Source organism: Fringilla coelebs (assembly GCF_963513975.1).
Source record: "Fringilla coelebs genome assembly, chromosome: 9".
Lineage (NCBI taxonomy): Eukaryota > Metazoa > Chordata > Aves > Passeriformes > Fringillidae > Fringilla > Fringilla coelebs.
This window is the reverse complement of record NC_140067.1, coordinates 30,080,628-30,097,138: the sequence shown is the minus strand read 5'-3', so window position 1 is coordinate 30,097,138 and position 16,511 is coordinate 30,080,628. Positions and strand designations below refer to the sequence as shown.

At 49.1% G+C, this 16,511-nt stretch overlaps 1 protein-coding gene across 1 annotated transcript in view; it reads right to left on the bottom strand.

Annotated features, from left to right (window-relative positions):
- Positions 1-1,523: 1,523 nt before the first annotated feature.
- ACBD6 (acyl-CoA binding domain containing 6) overlaps positions 1,524-16,511 on the bottom strand; it is an 80,125-nt gene continuing 65,137 nt past the window's right edge. Inside the window, exons 7-8 of the mRNA XM_084211540.1 lie at positions 5,962-5,992; positions 1,524-2,107 (exon numbers count right to left, since the gene is read on the bottom strand). Of these exons, the coding sequence (XP_084067666.1) occupies positions 1,953-2,107; positions 5,962-5,992 (186 nt within the window). The 3' untranslated portion in view covers positions 1,524-1,952. The remainder of the gene's footprint in view (positions 2,108-5,961; positions 5,993-16,511) is intronic.

The window sequence follows — 16,511 nt, the reverse complement described above, 5'->3', positions numbered from 1 at the left end:
TGCTCCTCAATTAAAGTGATTTCCTGGAGTAGATGCCAAGCTTAGGGTGAATGCACATTAACCACTTTCTGTATCGGTAGTTAAAGGCACCAAGGGATTTAACAGCAATCCGCAAGGCTGCTGGGGGAAAGGTTTGGCTGAATAAAGCAGATTATAAACAATAATATATGTCTTTCTCTCCTCCCCCCCACCCCCATCCCTGCTTTCTTTTTTTTTTTGGAAAGGCTCCAACCTCACAAACAGACCTAAAGTGCTATAAACATCTCCAGGGCTGAGCGCTCAGCCCCAAATGTGCTCTCTGAAAGCACCAGCACCGTGGCTGCTGCTTTTCATCCCGGCTTTAACAGAGATTTTTTATTACCCAGCGTGTCCATCAAGCCAGGCAGTGGCTGTGCATTACTGCCCTGCAGAGAGGTGGCCTTGCTTGTCCCCAACCTTGGTGCCACCAAAGTCAGTGTGACCCCACAATTGGGGTTGGCTTCATCTGCATCCGGGTGCAAAAGCGCCAGGCTGTGATGAGCCCGGCTGCTGCCAGCCTGCAGCTGCCCTGGGCAGGGGCAGGGGGAGCAGAAGCCATGGAGGGGTTTTGCTTAATATTAAGTTACTGGGAAATAACCTGCCCAAGCCATTTTGTCCCCACCAGGGAGCCTGGCCTGTGCTGGATGTGGTGTGGTGGAGCCAGCACAGTGATTTTGTCAGCGTCAGCAAACGCTGGCAGGAGCCACAGACACTGTGAGGGGCCAAATCCCACGTGTGCCTGCTGCCCAGCCACTCCTTAGCCAAGGGAATGCTCCCAGTTATGTTCCTGAGGCTGGATGTGCTGCAGAACCTGTCACAGCCATGGAGATTTCCTCTGCTCCCCCCAGGCTGTAAATCTTGCCTGGGAAAAGCAAACTCATGGCAATATCCCACAGGGAAGCCACGGGCTCCTCTTGCCACGCACCTACCCAGAGCAGCAGCCTCCTCCCAGCTGGGAGCTGTCTCACAGCACAAACCCAGCCCTGGCAGCCCCGTGGGCCCAGCTGGGATGCTGATGAGGCAGCACTAAACCCCATATCAGCCCACATCCACTCAGGCAGGGCCACGAGGCACATTCTTCCCTCTTTCTGGGTACTTGACCAGCTGAGAAGATCATGAAGTGTCTGAGATCCAGAAGGGTGGCAGGGTGGGTGCAGGTTTATATCTGTGCTCAGCTCTTACCAGACCTCAGCTCTGGAGGAGCCATTCCAGGGATGGACACACAGCAGGAGGCCCTGGAGCTGCTGAGGTGGTGTTTAAAGCCATTCAATTCAGCAAAGGAGAAAAAGTCCTGTCAGCTTGGAGAGGCTGATTAGCAACATGTGTTGTGTGAGAACCAGAAGGACAGACAGACACCTGTATGACCCTGCTGTCTTTGCAGCTCTCCCTCCCCAGGACAAGAGCTCCAGCAGAACTTCCCAAGGGTTGTGGCTACACTGAGCTGCCTCCCAGTCTTATGGCTTCCAAGTAAAAAAAAAACCCAAAACCAACCAAACACATCGAGGCATGATCCCAACACTGTGCTTTTATTTATATTATTTGTTTGGACCCAGGGAAAAAAAACAAACAACCAACCCAAAATTCAGCCTGAACGGGAGAGATGAGCATCTCACCTGGCCCTGCATCCCCACGGAGGAGCCGACAGGTCAGCCCACGCTGCTCTGGTGAGACAGCCCATACAGTACTCGTGTTTGATACATTAAAATAACACTTGGGACCCCCTCCAGGCCCTCTCCCCTCTCCCTCCCCCCTCAAATCCTGATGAACCTCAGAACGTGCCAAGCTCTGATGCCATCCTGCTCAGGGCATGTGCTGGAGAGCGCAGCCAGACCCTGTGCTTTAAAAGGTCCCCTGGAACCCCCGAGGTGTTTGGGGAGGGCAGCAGGGAGGGGGGAAGGGGAGTTTATTGCAGAGCATCTCTGTGCCCCCGGGGCTCAGGGCTGGCCGGGGCCGTGCTGCTGCAGAGCCCGGGTGATGGCTTTGGAGTCCGTCACCTCCTCGGGCAGGCAGCCCTCCTGGTCCCGCAGCCCGGGGTCGGCTCCCGCCTGCAGCAGCAGCTCCACGATGTCCAGGAACTCGCAGGTGGCAGCTGCGAGGGAAAAGGGAAGGGTTAGTGCGGGGATGCTGGCCCGAGGTGGCGGTGAGGGCGTTTCTGGAGCCGTGGCTGAAGCTGGAGGCAGCAAACGCCGGCTCAGCAGCTGGCCCGGCACGGCAGGGCTCGGAACACGATGTATCGCTGAGGATCGAACAGTGCTCAGGAAGGAGAAAGGACAGAGTGAGAGCAATGCAAAGCCAGCAGTCCTGAGGGGGTGCAAGCAGCAGCCAGAGCCTGCAGTCCAGTCAGAGGTGCTGGGAGCCGAGGGATCTGCAGGGCATCACCTGGGACACAGAGGGAGCCTGGAACAGCTCGGCTAAAGCTCACTCACATCCAGGACTGGACACTGAGCCTGGGAAGGACCCCAGAGTGCTACTGCAGCACTGCAGGGACCCCCAAAGTGCCACCTGGGAAAGCATTCCCTGCCTGCTTCTGTACCCAGAATTTATAAAGCGTTCAACATCTATAATGGATCTGTAAGCCCCTGCCCCTCACCTGCCTCCTGCACCTCCCAGGGAGCAGGCAGCACATCCCAGGCACGACATCTTCAGTGCTGCCTCGCTCCTGACTTTTGTCCATCCCTCCTCCTTGCACAAAATTCAGATGGTTCATAGCTGCTGGCCACCACTTCCTCGAGCATCAGCTCCAGGTGACTGTGCCCATGGCCTGGGACAGCTGTTAATGGCACACATTTTATTCCCCACACCTTTACTAGCAACTGTTTTTCCATTCCTCATTTTCTCTGCCAATATAGAGTCAAATTCAACCTGAGCTCTTTTCTGTCCTAGGATGTCTTACTTAAGGATGCTGAAAGAAAAGAACCAGGGAAATCAGGAAAACTCTTAACGCTGAAGAGCTGGACTTGGCTGACATCAGCAGAAGTCCCAGACCCTGGATTTTCCCTTCAGCCTGTGCAACTCAAACCCCAGTGAAGCCAAAACCTGCCTTACAAGGCCATGAAGCTGGCAGCTTCCTCTTGCATTGGTAGCAATTGATTTTAATCATATTTTGGGTGTTTTTATAAAGCAACCCACTGACTCCTTTAGTAATTAAGAGTGTCTTTTGCATTATTCTGCAGTCTTCTACTGATCCAAAAGGACAAGCAGTAATGTCTCATTAAAATAGATTCAATGTGTGATTGAAAGGATAAAAAAGGGGTCAAAAAGGAGAAACAGGTGGGGAAGCAGGTGGGGGTGTGGGTGAGGCTGAGCTGAAGGGGGGCACATCCCTCTGCAGAAAACAGACTTCCAGAGGTGCCAAGGAAGGTATGGCGGCAGCTCCTGGGGATGGGGAGCTGGTCCCCACAGGGAAAGGTGGCTTTCTTGTCTGGTGCCACGTCCTTGAGCAGGCTGGGGACATCCCTGGGGACGAGCAGAACTGCTGGATTTATCACACCCTGGGACCCTCGATTTGTCAAGGGCCAGAGCGGCAGCCCTGACACTGGCACGGGTGAAGATGAATTTCCATTCAGCGCAGTTCGCCTCCCGACTCCATTAATCCTCAGGGTTCAGATGATGAATTTTTTTTTATTATTTATTTTCCCTCCGGCGTCCCCTCCCACCGCCCTGCCGCGGCGCAGACAGGGCCGAACAGATGGTGCTGTGCAGGGAAGCCGGAGCGCCCGGGAGGATGCGGAGCCTGCCCACTCCGCGGCGGGCTCGGAGCAGCCTTGATTTCCTCTGGGAGAGGCGGCAGCGATGGCTCCAGTGCTCCCCGTGAGCGCTGGATGGATGGAGAGGAGCCGAGGAGAAGGGTGGGCTGCTCACACCGAGCACACGGGCCGGGGCCGCCCTGGCCTCCGCTTAACCCCCGATTAACGGCGGGGTCAGCGGCCATCGGAAGGAGCCGGGATTTATAACCCCCAGCAGGATGCGGTCTGACAGCGGCTGTAATCAGGAGAGCTGTCACCACAAGGACAGCTGTCAGGCCACGCTGCCGGCTCATAAAAAGGGATGCAGACACCCTAAAAGCAGGGGCTGCCTTGCTGATGGGATTTAACCCTTCCCTGGACTCCGTGAACGGCCTCCAGCAAAAGGGAGGGCCTTGTGAAGGCACTCACTGCTCTGCTCAGAGCTGGTGTCCTCAGGGGCTCTCCTGCCCCCCCACTGCAGTTAACCACTGGGTTGTGAAGTGCTGACCGAAATGGGACTGGGAGGTGACAGTGAGTTCCAGTTTCAGGCCAACAGCCACTTGAATCCAACCCAGTCACCCATTTAAGAAGCTGTTTCCAAGCTCAGGTGATTTATGGCCAGATCAGCAAGAAAGGGATTGAGGATGTCCTGGGGGCAGTGATGGCCACCAGGGACAGCTGGGCACCCATGGGAACACCAGGCCTGTGGGCCAGCAACCCAGAGAGGCTTCCCAAAGATGACATACAGGGACGAGAGAGACGATAATACTCAAGGGGAAGAAAAAATTTCAACACTTCACAAACATTTGGGAAGAAAATCCTGGGAAACTGTAGTTATTGAAACACCTGAGCTGGAAGGGTAGATCAGAGAAATAATTTCTGAAATAATGTTCATTATATCAAATATATGTATTTGCTTGTGTTGAACAACTGCCTCAGTTCCCAGCCAGAGGGATCCATCTGCATGGAATTTAAATTCAGGTGATGCATCCACCTTTTCCTTTCACATACTGGGCTTGCTTGAAGCAAGTGCTCTTGGATAACTTACATATATGCTATGCTTTTGCACAACCTACTGGGAACCCCTCAGTCCTGGAGCTGGGAAAGCATCTTCCCAGGAGAGAGAATGCCCAAAGCCTGGAATGGCTTAGGAAGAGAAAGAGGCAATGTGGCATTTTAAGTGCTGTCCATCTGTGGACAATGCTGTGCTAAGCAACAGATTCACCATTCCAGTCACAGTGATCTGGAATTTGAAAAATTGAGTATCCTACAGGAAAGATCCCACAGGAAGAAATCACACATCATTGTAACTACAGTCTTGGTTCAGGAGCCCTGGAATCTGGGAGCTCAGCTCCAGATCCAAATGCTGTGCCTTGGATTGATGTCTGTAAAGCAATTTTGCTATTTTGCTAATGTCCTTGTGGAGAGATCAAGAAGAGAGAGAAAGACACAAACACTTCAGAATGACAAGTATGCTCTTAATTACCGTGACAGGCATCAAGAGAGAGTACAAGACAATAACTGGCTATGTCTTAATTTTGGGCAGAAGATTATGATCCAGATTAAATTGATACTTTTTTCCTATTCCCTGCACATCAGCACCACACACATCACTTCAGTCTCTGCTTTTCTCATTTCGAGATAGAACAATCTTTCAATTAAATCACGTATCTAATTAGCCTGTAATTGTAGGAGGGACACCAACTGTGACTTGCCTCTGCTGATTTTGGTAGTAGAGAAACTGCTGCTCTCTCAGCTGTGATCAAACAGGGTTGTCACCAGGACACATGAAGGTGGAGGCCACCTTGTTTGTCCCCTTCCCCTGACCTCTGTAACCAGTTAAAACTAGCACAGACCCTCCCTGAAGGCCAAGGGATTTGGCATCCCCTAACCAGAGCCACTCCTGGCTCTGCAGGTGGCACACCAACATCCTAGAGACACAAGAGGTGTACAGGGAAAATCTGCATCATTAATTGAGGAAAAAGGAATGCTTTAAGGGGACATTTGCAGAGGAGAATGAAGGGAGGGTAGCAATCTTCTTCCCAAGGCTCCTGCCCCTACCATCCTGGGATTTGCTAGTGGAGGTAGGCACTGGTTAATCAAATCCAGCTTCCTTGCTCATTTTTCTCTTGGAATTTGTTTTCTGTGTATAGAGCATTTACTCCAGCTACAAATCCACACTGCTAAGAAGGAACAGCCAAGCTTAGAGGCAGCTTACCATAATGGAGTGCAGTCTGGCCTTCCCCATCCTGAAAAAGAGAAAGAGACTTGATTTTAGAGGTGTAGGTAGCATTGTGGTAGTACAAATACATCCCAGTTTTAAATAAATAGGCTGAATCCCAGCAATGTTTTAATTGACCAGACAAACAGCCAGGACACCCAGCTACCTGACAGCTGGGATTTGAATCATCATCCACCATCACTCCCTATTGATGGATAATCAATATCTATCCACCCATAAGAGTGCGTGGATCACGTCACGCCGTGAGTATAATTCAGTTCATACTGTTATCACTTCCAGCCCATAAAAATGAAGGATTTCAGTCCTATGGCCTCACTTTGAGATTCTCACTACTCCTGGTGCTTTAGTGCAAGATGCTTCAGTGCAAACCCAGCTTTGGCCAACTACCTGACAGAAGGGTAAAGCACTGGGATGCTCATACACCTCAGTGCACTGAGCTCTTCAGCACATGGGAGCACATGGCGGGGGGAAACCCAGTTTCTTCCACCTGAATAAATCCTAGGTCCCTTCCTTCAAAATTTAGGTCTGGCCCAATACCCAGGTTAAGTTCTGTCAAGTCAGGAAAGGGCAGAGTGCTCAGGGATGAGAGCAAGTTGCCAAACTCATCCTTGTGAAACACCTGCAGCGCAAGGGCAAAGCAAAGTGTGTGATTTGTAGGTGTTGGGCACACAGCTCCCTGCTCCAGCTAACACTTGAGCCACTGCATCAGCTGCAATGCTTTGGGAAGTGTGTCCCCTTCCCAGACTCCTGTGTCCCCTTCCCAAACTCCTGTGTCCCCTCCCCAGGGCTATATCACAGTTGATGCTTCACATCCAGCACTCGGGCACCTCACCCTGCCACCGGAACAGGTGAAATAACAGAAGGAAAGAATTATTGGCCCCTTTGCTTTCACTACCCCAACCAGGATTAGCCTCTAATTCAGTTCTTTGCCTCCTTAATTTATTTGCATCTGTCTATGGAGACTTAAGTTTTTAATTACCACAATCTTTGGGATTAAGGTGCAAATTCTACAGTTTGCTGCAGAATTTTGGAGCGGGCGAAAGAGAAAAGAACAGGAAAACAGGTAGAAATTCCACTCAGAGCTGGAAGTATTCTGGTTTCCCAGTGTGTTATTGTTTGATATTAAGCCTGTTGGGCTGAGGAATTAGGAATGACCTGTGTTTTGGGGTGGGAGGTGCCATGCTTTGCCCTGGGACACTGCACCAACATGACAATCACAGCAGCACAAGGATAAAAAGCCAGATGTAACAGGCATTTGCTGCCTAAATGCCCATTTCATGTCTTGTCCAAGCAAAGGGGTGGGAGGGTCTGACTTTTCCTTCCATGTGGCATTACCTCCCATTCATGTCACTCAGAGCAGTGTTTGAAGATGTCTCATTTGAGGAGCCTATTTCTGCCCAAACTGTGGGGAGCACAATGCAAACGGGTGTCATTAGATGGTACCACAAACCAAAGAGCTGAGGGAATCACGGCCAGCATCCATTGATTATTCCACACTAAGGTAACCAGTGTGAGCCAGTGCCCCTGAGCTCTCCTTAAGCACATGGCTGCTTGGAGGAGTGACAGGGCCAGCACTGACTTCAGCAAAATACTCAGCAGGGCTGGGGAAGGAGAGGCGGGAGCTCAAGAATGAGTTATTGGGAAGGCAGGATGTCAAATGTGTGGGCTGGGGGATGGGAATCCAGCTCCCCTCTGCATCACCACCTCCGAGACTGCAGCCAGCAAAACCCACAGGTGAATGGGACTGGAGCCATGCAGCAGAAACCCCTTCCCACGGGAGTGCTTTGCTGCAGAACTCCCTATTAAAACACATAGGGCTGCTCCAGGAATCCTAGAGACATTTGTTCCTCTTCCAAAGGCCTGCAGAAAGCTGTTTCAGCAGCTGGCTGGGGATAACAAGGTTTTTTATTTCTCTTAGATGTACTTCCTGGCATCTGCTGGGCTAAGGAGGGAGCGCAGGTCTCGGCACAGGAAATGCATCCCTTTAATCCCAGTGTGGTTTTTAAAAAGAACTATTAATCCAATGTTATGCAAACATGGTTTGCACTTTATTTACGCTGCGGATTTTCCTCCTGCTTTGAGCCAGCCCAGTGGCCAAATGCTATTTGTTACACTTCTCAGATGCCGTGCTGTTCGCTTCTATTTCCTCTGTGACAAATTTTAATCCAGGTAAATGGAAAAAGCTCTAGTGTGGTCACTCACTAAAGGCCTTGAAAGCCCTCGGGAAGCTGCTGATCTCAATCCCTCTTTGATTTGGCTTTTTGGAGCACCGTGGCTAATTGCAGCTTGATGTACCCGGCTGCTCCAGGTATGGCAACGCTGAGCCTTCAGAGCAAAATGGTCACACCTGGAGACTAATCAAAGATGGGCTGTGAAAGTCAGGATTACAGCTCCCTTTGTGGGAATTATGTGAAACAAATATTATGTGAAACAAATATTGCCTGCCAGGCACTGCAAGTGTCTGTTTTGCAATCAAACACCATGTGCAGAAGATGAGTGAAGATGAATTGTAGCTGGCCTTGATCAAGGGGTATTTTCTGATGTGCAACAGAAAGCAAAGGCCTCTTGAGTATCTTAAGGTCCTTCTCCCAAGATGTGTCTGTGTTAGGATGGATGATCCCAAACAGGGAATGGGCAGGTACAAGCCTCTGTGCTCACCCCACCGGCATCAGCCAGGAACAGGGCATCTGGAGCACATCCTCTGCAGCCAGGAGATGCTGGCAGTGATCAGATGGATCCTCTCAGCAGATGGACCAAAGAGAAGGTGCTGGGTAAAGGTAAATGGGGAACAGGAGATAGGCAGCTCTGGGCCAACACTGAGCCAGGATGCCTCTGAGAAGTGCCCTTTCATGCCTCTGTATCAGCTAGGAAAATGTCACTGTCACAGGTTAAAAAGGAGGAAACCTGTTCTGATTCAGTGATCTTCAACACAAAGGAGGGGAAAAGCCAGGCTCAAAGCAGCAATATACCTTCTGTAAAGGCTTGCAAGGCACTGGTAGGCCCTTGTCCCAGAGCCCTTTTAGCAATTCCCCACCTGTGAAAAGGAGGGGCTTGTGGAAATGGCAGAACCCACACATGCAGACAGAAAGTGACCAGGAAGGAAAGACCATGACACACTCAAATGTAGGAGTGCTCGGTCTCCCAGACACATTACAGATCTGATTCCAAGATTTCCTCTTGCCTCCTAATGCCATGTGCCATCCCTGGTGGCTTCTACAGCCTCAGGACACATCTGGCCACGTCAGGGTGACAGCTGAGCTGCACGGCCTTTAAGGGAGATGAAACCCCAAATGTCCATGCCTACCAAACCCATCAAAACAAAGAAGCTACAAAATCACTGGTACTTCCTACATGCATGGTCTGTGACAGATGTCACTCAATGAAAATCCAACTACCAGTGGATAACTTATTGGATAACAGGATTTTGTTCTGCTCCTGAGAAATTTAAGCAAGAGAAACGGGAGAAGATGGACCGAGCGCAGATGGACCAACTGTCTTATCTGCTAAGTGGTACTGTGGCTGCTGCACATGAATTTTGTCTTATAGCTGATGGGATTATTCTGGTGCTGCCACCCCATGTTCATTCCTTGGGAATTTCTGTTCCCTGCTTAACCTAACACAAGGTCTGGACTGAAGGGCAGAGACAAGGAAATGGTTTGGCTAAACCTGCTGAGATGCTGTGCACTCTGTAAGACATAATTTGCCATTTCAAGTAGACTTTGGCTGGCCAGTGTTTGACTGTGGTTTCATGGGACAGTTTTAAAACCAGTGCTGCATAAACACTGATAGCTCAGAGCGGCCTCATTCGCCCTCCAGGCTGTGTGCAGAGGCAGGGTGGACACTGCCTCTTCCACCATCTCACCTGTTTTGTTCAGCACCAGTGGAGAAAGAGGAAAAACAAATCCATGCTGGTTACCTGGGTGAGCTTTGGTCCAGCCTGACCCCATATTGGTGATGAAGTGGGGTTGGACCCTCCACAGCAGCACAAGGGTCTGTAGGGGCCCCCACACCTCCCTGAGACCTCACCTCAACACCTTCTGTCACCTCCCCAAGCACAGCAGGAAACCTCTACACTAGCCCTGTCCTTTTGAGGGGTAGCACCTTTATTTGAAGGTACTTTCCCCCCCATATCTCCTTTCTGCTCATTTGTGGCACATTTTAAGCTGCAGGGCTCGTTCCCATTGACAGAATCCGAATGCTGGCAGGGATCACAGGAGATAAGAACGATGAGGTGATAAGAGTGTTTAACAGCACTGGGTCCCGGGCAGCACGATGGGCCAGAGGGAAGATAAATATTTACACTACATCTTTAGAAGGTGGGTGAATAAAAAGGGCCAGAATAATACAGACTCTGAACAAGCACCGACGCTTAGGAGCTGTAATATAAATCTCTGCAGCCTCACGACACACACTCACTCAAGCCAGGGAGATGAAAAATAGCAGGAAAATACTTCCCTCCACTTTTAAAAAGGGTTTTATTTCTCATTTGTTTCTACTTTACACTTCAACTTCCCAACAATTTACTTTAACCTCATCATCATCTTATTCTCTCTCTGAAATTTTCTCTCCAAGAGGACTGAGGGTAAGGCTACAGCTCAACACACCAGAATTTACATGCTAATCCTCACCAATACTAAAACCAGGCAATGGGGGAAAATATAACCAGTCTGAACTCCACCAGATGATTCAGCAGGAGACATCCTCACGTGCATCCTTGGTCCCAACTCCAAGGCAGCGCGGGCCAATACCATGGGACAAAGGATGCAGAACAACCTCTGCTAGAAGCAAAACCAAAAAGCCTGCACTGGTCATGAATAGCTGTTTTTTTAGGGATTGCAAATAACACAGGCTGACAAGTGCAAGGCATCCTCTCAAGTTAGGTTCTCAATTAGCTCTCCCACCTGCCCTGTGTGTGCACACAGGTTTGGGAGGGATCCCTTTCTTACTGAGCTGTCCCTCTCCAAGAGCTCCCAGCTCTCTCCTCTGCTCATTCCTCCCATCCTGACCATTTCCTGCACTGTGCCAGGCAGATATCCCCCAGGATGGAAGGTGCTAGATTGGTTTTTATCATCACCTCTTGGGCCCTTCTCCAGAGCCTACTGCCAGGCCATCATTTGGCCTATCCTCTAAGTGCCTCACAGATAAATTAGATCTGCATAGAGAAGCAATTATTACATTTCTAATGGCATGAACCCTTACAGCACAGTCTGCTACTGAAAGGCAAAGAAAATTGCATTAGCTTTTGTTTGATTCAAAATGATGATCAAGGCAAGAGGGATGTTGAAGCCCTTTAAAGCCAAGCCTCTGAGCTGGGGATTTTTCTGTCTGGGGACCTCCCTGCTTGTATTCACTGTTGGAGCTCATACTCGTGGTTCATTTAGGAGTACTAATTTGGAGAAGCCTCTGCTTACAACGCTGCAGTTAAAAGCAGATCTAAGAAAGCTCAGAGAGAAGAGGATGCCCAGGAACCACCACTGGCTCTCTCTTGAAGCCTGCATCTGCTAATGCTCCCAAAGGCCCCCAGCCCGAGGAGTTCACTGTGCCAGGGTTATGCTAATCCCTCATCGCCCTAGTTTCTAACTGGTGCTGTACCTAAATTTCCAAGTGCAATTTCAGTGGGATTTATCACATCTACTATGATCAGCATGTAGTGCTGCTGGCACAGATACAGGCTCTCAATATCCCACTGCAGACATGGCTGTCATTAATTGCAGAACAAACTGATTTCTGAACCCATGCAGCAGCTCATGCAGCAACATTGAAACTCTCAGGGATGTTTTGCTGTTGAGCATTTTCAACCCATTTTGCAGCCAGCACTCTGTGGCCAGCTGTGTATTTGGACATATTTATAGGTTATCCAAATAATATTTGTACTGCCTGTTAGTTTCAGCACCAGGCATCTTGCTGCTCATCAAACAAGTGTGCTGGTGCAATAGAAAAACTGCCAGGAAGCTGCGGGGATCAAAACTGTGTTTGAAGAAGTCAATGCCTAAACCTGTAACAAGTGTCACAGTGCTGTGGCCGAGCCAGCCCCTGGCAAACCAGGCAAATGCCATCCCAAGCTATGGACAGGATGATATTCCAAAGGGCAGGATGCTAATATCCTCTTCTCAGAGTACTTCCCTGCCCCCTCCCTGCATAAAAGTTAGTGCTCCTCTACTGCTTTATCACTTTAGCATGGCTGAGGCAGATACCTGCTTATTTAAGGGGCAGGATAAATGGGCTGAGACAGCTTTCCCATCCCCAATTCACTAGGGAACGCTTGGAAATTCCACCTGACACCGGGAGCGCTCTGTGCTCTTAAACAATCTCCCGTCTGATCCGATTGTTCCCCAGTGGGGAGGCAGGCTGCAGCTAGCTCAAGAGTCATTGATTGGATTAACAGCCTAATTCCCAACAGATGAATAGAATACTGATGTCTTGTCAGCCCACATCATAGAAGGAAAACACAATCTGCTTCTACAGCCCCGAAATTTAACCCTTTGCTTCCCTGTTCCCCCCTCCCCGGGGCTGGATGCAGGGTCCAGCACTTTCAGCTGGAGATCCTGCCTATTTAAATGAGAAAAGATTTATTAACCTTTGGGACACTCTGCCTAATCATTGACATGCCATGGTATTTTCTGTAAGAAACCTTCTTTTTCACCCTTTCCACACACAAGAGATTCATACCAGGGACCTTTATTATTTTTTCTCCTCTCTTTTCCACCTGCCAATACAGGGAATGCTGTATGCTTCACAGTAAGCTGCTGAAAATTCATCAGCTCAGTGATACTTCTCCTGAAACATACAGATATTGAACGTTTTCTGAGTCTATCATATGATCAGCAGGATGGATCTGCCTGGAAAGGAACATCCAGCTGTGCTGCAGGAAAGGCATCCCTGCAATGCCCTCTCCCTCCAACAGCTCTTGGCAAGCTGTGGGGCAGGGGAATGAAACTGGGCACATCATTTGCTCTTGGAGAGCTCCTGTTCTCCACCTCCTAATGGAGACACTAATGTTTTCTTACCTCATAGAAAGACTGTGATAAGAAATTAATTGCTACTGGTCAAATGTTCACTACCACAGAAGCAGGACTGTGTGCATATTAAAGAGATTCTCCGAGAACAAAATTTATTTATGGACTCCTTGGCACTGTCTGTGTTTATTTCCTTTTTCAGGAGACAAGAATAAATAAAAATCATCTGATTTTAAGGAATTCATTCAAAATGACCCTATTTTTTCCTCAGATCACTGGGGTCCATAATGCTGTGGGGTTTTTTTGCTTCCAACACTCACCCTTTATGCTTGCATTTACAGCACAGGCAGGTATGAGAGGGTCTTACTGTGAGGGTGGGGAGGCCCTGGCACAGCTTTCCTAGAGAAGCTGTGGCTGCCCCATCCCTGGAAGTGTTCAAGGGTGGGCTGGATGGAGCTCTGAGCAACCTGGTCTAGGGGAAGGTGTCCTTGCCCATAGCTGGGGGTTGGATCTATGTGGGCTTTAAGGTCCCTTCCAACCCAAACCATTCTAAGATTCTGTATTTTTTTGAAGCCTGCAAGGTATGCATCACCCAAGATAAACCAGGCTCTGCTGTGGAGCAGAAATAAGGTATTTCCAGTGATACTTGGGTTTTACAGCTCATGTGCAGAGTGGAAACACTCCCTCCATCACTCCTTAACTCTAACAAACTAATTAGCCCAGCACTAACATGACCAATAGGAGAGAAAGCATGAAAGGATGGAAGTTCACACCCTGTGTTTCCCCCTTCTGTAACTAGTAGCTTCTAGTCATGACAGTTTTCTAGACTACAGTATCTTATAATGTTATTATGCATATAATAAACTTGCTAGGAGACTGAATGAAAGAAACAGTCCTTCCCTCTCCTGGCTTCCAGTACATCAACCTTACAGATAGTCCTGTCTTCAGAGAGACAGTGTGTCACAGTGTGCTCCCAACATGGGCAGTGGGGAGGCATTAATGACAGAGCTGCCCTAACCAAAATAATTAGCCAGAGATGCCTCATCGACTCAAACAATTCAATTAATGCCCTATTAGTATTTTAAAGTGATTCAAATTATTAGCTCTTTTTACAATTTGAAACCATCATGTTTAATTTTCATCCCAGATGTGAATTGTTCCAGGATGGCAATAAATAAATTAATAGATAAATAAATTCAATGAGTCCTTTCCAGCCCAGCTCCTGTCCTGCAACACGGGTGCATCGTACATTCACGAATCCAGGTTAAAGATAGGGACTGGGGCAGTTGTGCCCTGGAACTAGCAGACTGCAGGTTTTATAAATACATACAGAAATAATTAAAATCTAAGGGGTTTAGAAGGGTTAATCTCCTTTAAATAATCTCTGCCACAAAGCCTGTAAAGTCACTGCTGGCACGATGCCCACATGGGACCGGCTGTCGGGTATCAGGACAGCACGTGTGGATGGGAGCAGGGAGATTAGGAGGCAGAGGTGGCCCACCAGTGCTGCTGCCCCACAGATGGCTGCCCCAGGCACTGCAAACCTGCAGGAGCAGGGCTGGATCCAGCATCAACCAGTAAGCCAACATGCTCCACCTCAGTAAAGAGAGAGAAGGATGCTTGATTAGGGAGAATATTGCTGCCACTGCTTGGTTCACCTCAGCCCGTGCTGACTGCAAGGCAAATGCTGGCTGATATTTATTTAAAGGGATTCAGGGCTTTGGAAGTAACCCCTTTTCCTCTGCAGGCTCCTACCTAAAGCCCTGCATGATGGAGGAGATGTTGCACTTTTGATTGTCAACTATAATGGCTCAGAGCTGCCACTCTGCCTTTCCATATGTCCTCTTCATAGAAACTGTCACTTAAAGCCAACAACTGAATGATCATGAGAGAGAAAAAAATCCAGAAGAAAGCAGAAAAACCACCCCTGTGTGGGCTAAAGCAATGCCTGTCCCAAACACACGGGTTTGATTCCCTTGATTTAGGCAAAGGCAGGCCCAGGTGAAATGCCCAGGAATGCCATGGCAGAGCTGGAGCACTGTCAGAGAGGTTGTGTGGTGAGGACAGGCATGGCTGCAATAAAAACCAAGTCACAATGTGCTGCAGGAGGAGCAGAGGTGCTGCTAACAGCCCAGGGAGCTTTTTCTCCTTCAAGTCCGACTTTGGAGACTCTTTTAGTGCCATAAACCTTCCTTGGCTTGGTGTGCAAAATCAGCACTTCCCACACTGAGATATTCTGAAGCATCCTCTGAACTCATTAGACGAGATCTGGATTTTATTAAGCCAAGCTTGAGAAAGCCTGGGCTAGCAGGGAAGCTGAGTTCCAGCGGCACACAGCCCTCAGCATGAAAAGCACTTTTTTTTCTCTCCTCCTTTAGTGCCAGGAACCTTGCTCAGACATCTCAAAGCACCTGAGGACAGAGCTGTGCCCTGCAGCCTTCAGACAGCCTTTCCTTTCCAAGCATGCCTGTTCCTTAAGGACGATGACTCCTCTTTGTGGCTAATCTGGAATTAGAGAGGACATTCACACACTCACAGCCGTCTGCCAGAGGGGGAAGGCATCAGAGCCTGGATCCTGCCCCCGGTGGAGCACTGCCAGGGAGAAGCCAACTGCATGTGTTGACTTAAGAAGCTGCCATCTCATCACCTCCAAGGGTTGCTGTTTTTGTGACCTCCAGCAGCCTTTTAGCAGCCTCTGTGAATTGTATTAGTAGCTGATTTACCATTTGTTATTTTATAAGGCATGAAGCTGCTCTTTCATTTGCTCATGCACCACCAAGTACAACTACATGAAAACTCAGTTTGTGATCGCTGGGGCTGTTTCCTAATGGAAGAAAGGAGGAATAAATAGTGAGGGAAAAGGTTTATTGGTACTGCTTATTCACAGAGAGTCAGGTTTCCAAACAGCTATTAATGAAGTGCTACTACTAAAGAAAGGAAAAGGAAAAATGTCTGGAGAAAACTGCCTCAGGACATCAAACTCTATCAGTAACTGGGATTTCTCAATGGAGCCACAGTGCTATTAAAATACAGCTGAACTAAGTACTTGGAGTTTGGGCTGTCATTAGGTATTTAGTGAGATGCAAAATTGATCTTCACTTTAAAGGGCTCTTTCAAAGTCTAGAGGCAACACTTGCTCTCTCCTTGTGCTGTATAATAGAGATGTTCCTAATGAAATTCAGCAGGAACTGGAGGCAACCAGGGAAAACCTCAGCCAACTTTATAACAGGCAGATTTATGTTCAGGGGTGTCCTGTTCTTCCAGTGAGTTATTCTGCACAGGGCAGGGATAACAGGTTCTCCATTCATGGCTTGTACAAGCGTGGCAGAAGGTCAAGTTCCCTGGTGGTGCTGGGTCTGTGCTGAGGGCTGGGGCTGCTGCCACATCTGGGGCTGGGCTGAGCAGCTCCATCCCATTTCCTACTAAAGCAGCCCAGGGAGCCCACTGGGACCAGCTGGGCCTAGAAGTGGGCCCAGCCCACTGGAGCAGATGGCAGGTGCTGGTGGTGGCAGCTGATGTGGGGCAGTGCTGAACCAGTGACCTAGAGGTGAAAGGCTCCATATCTCCCAT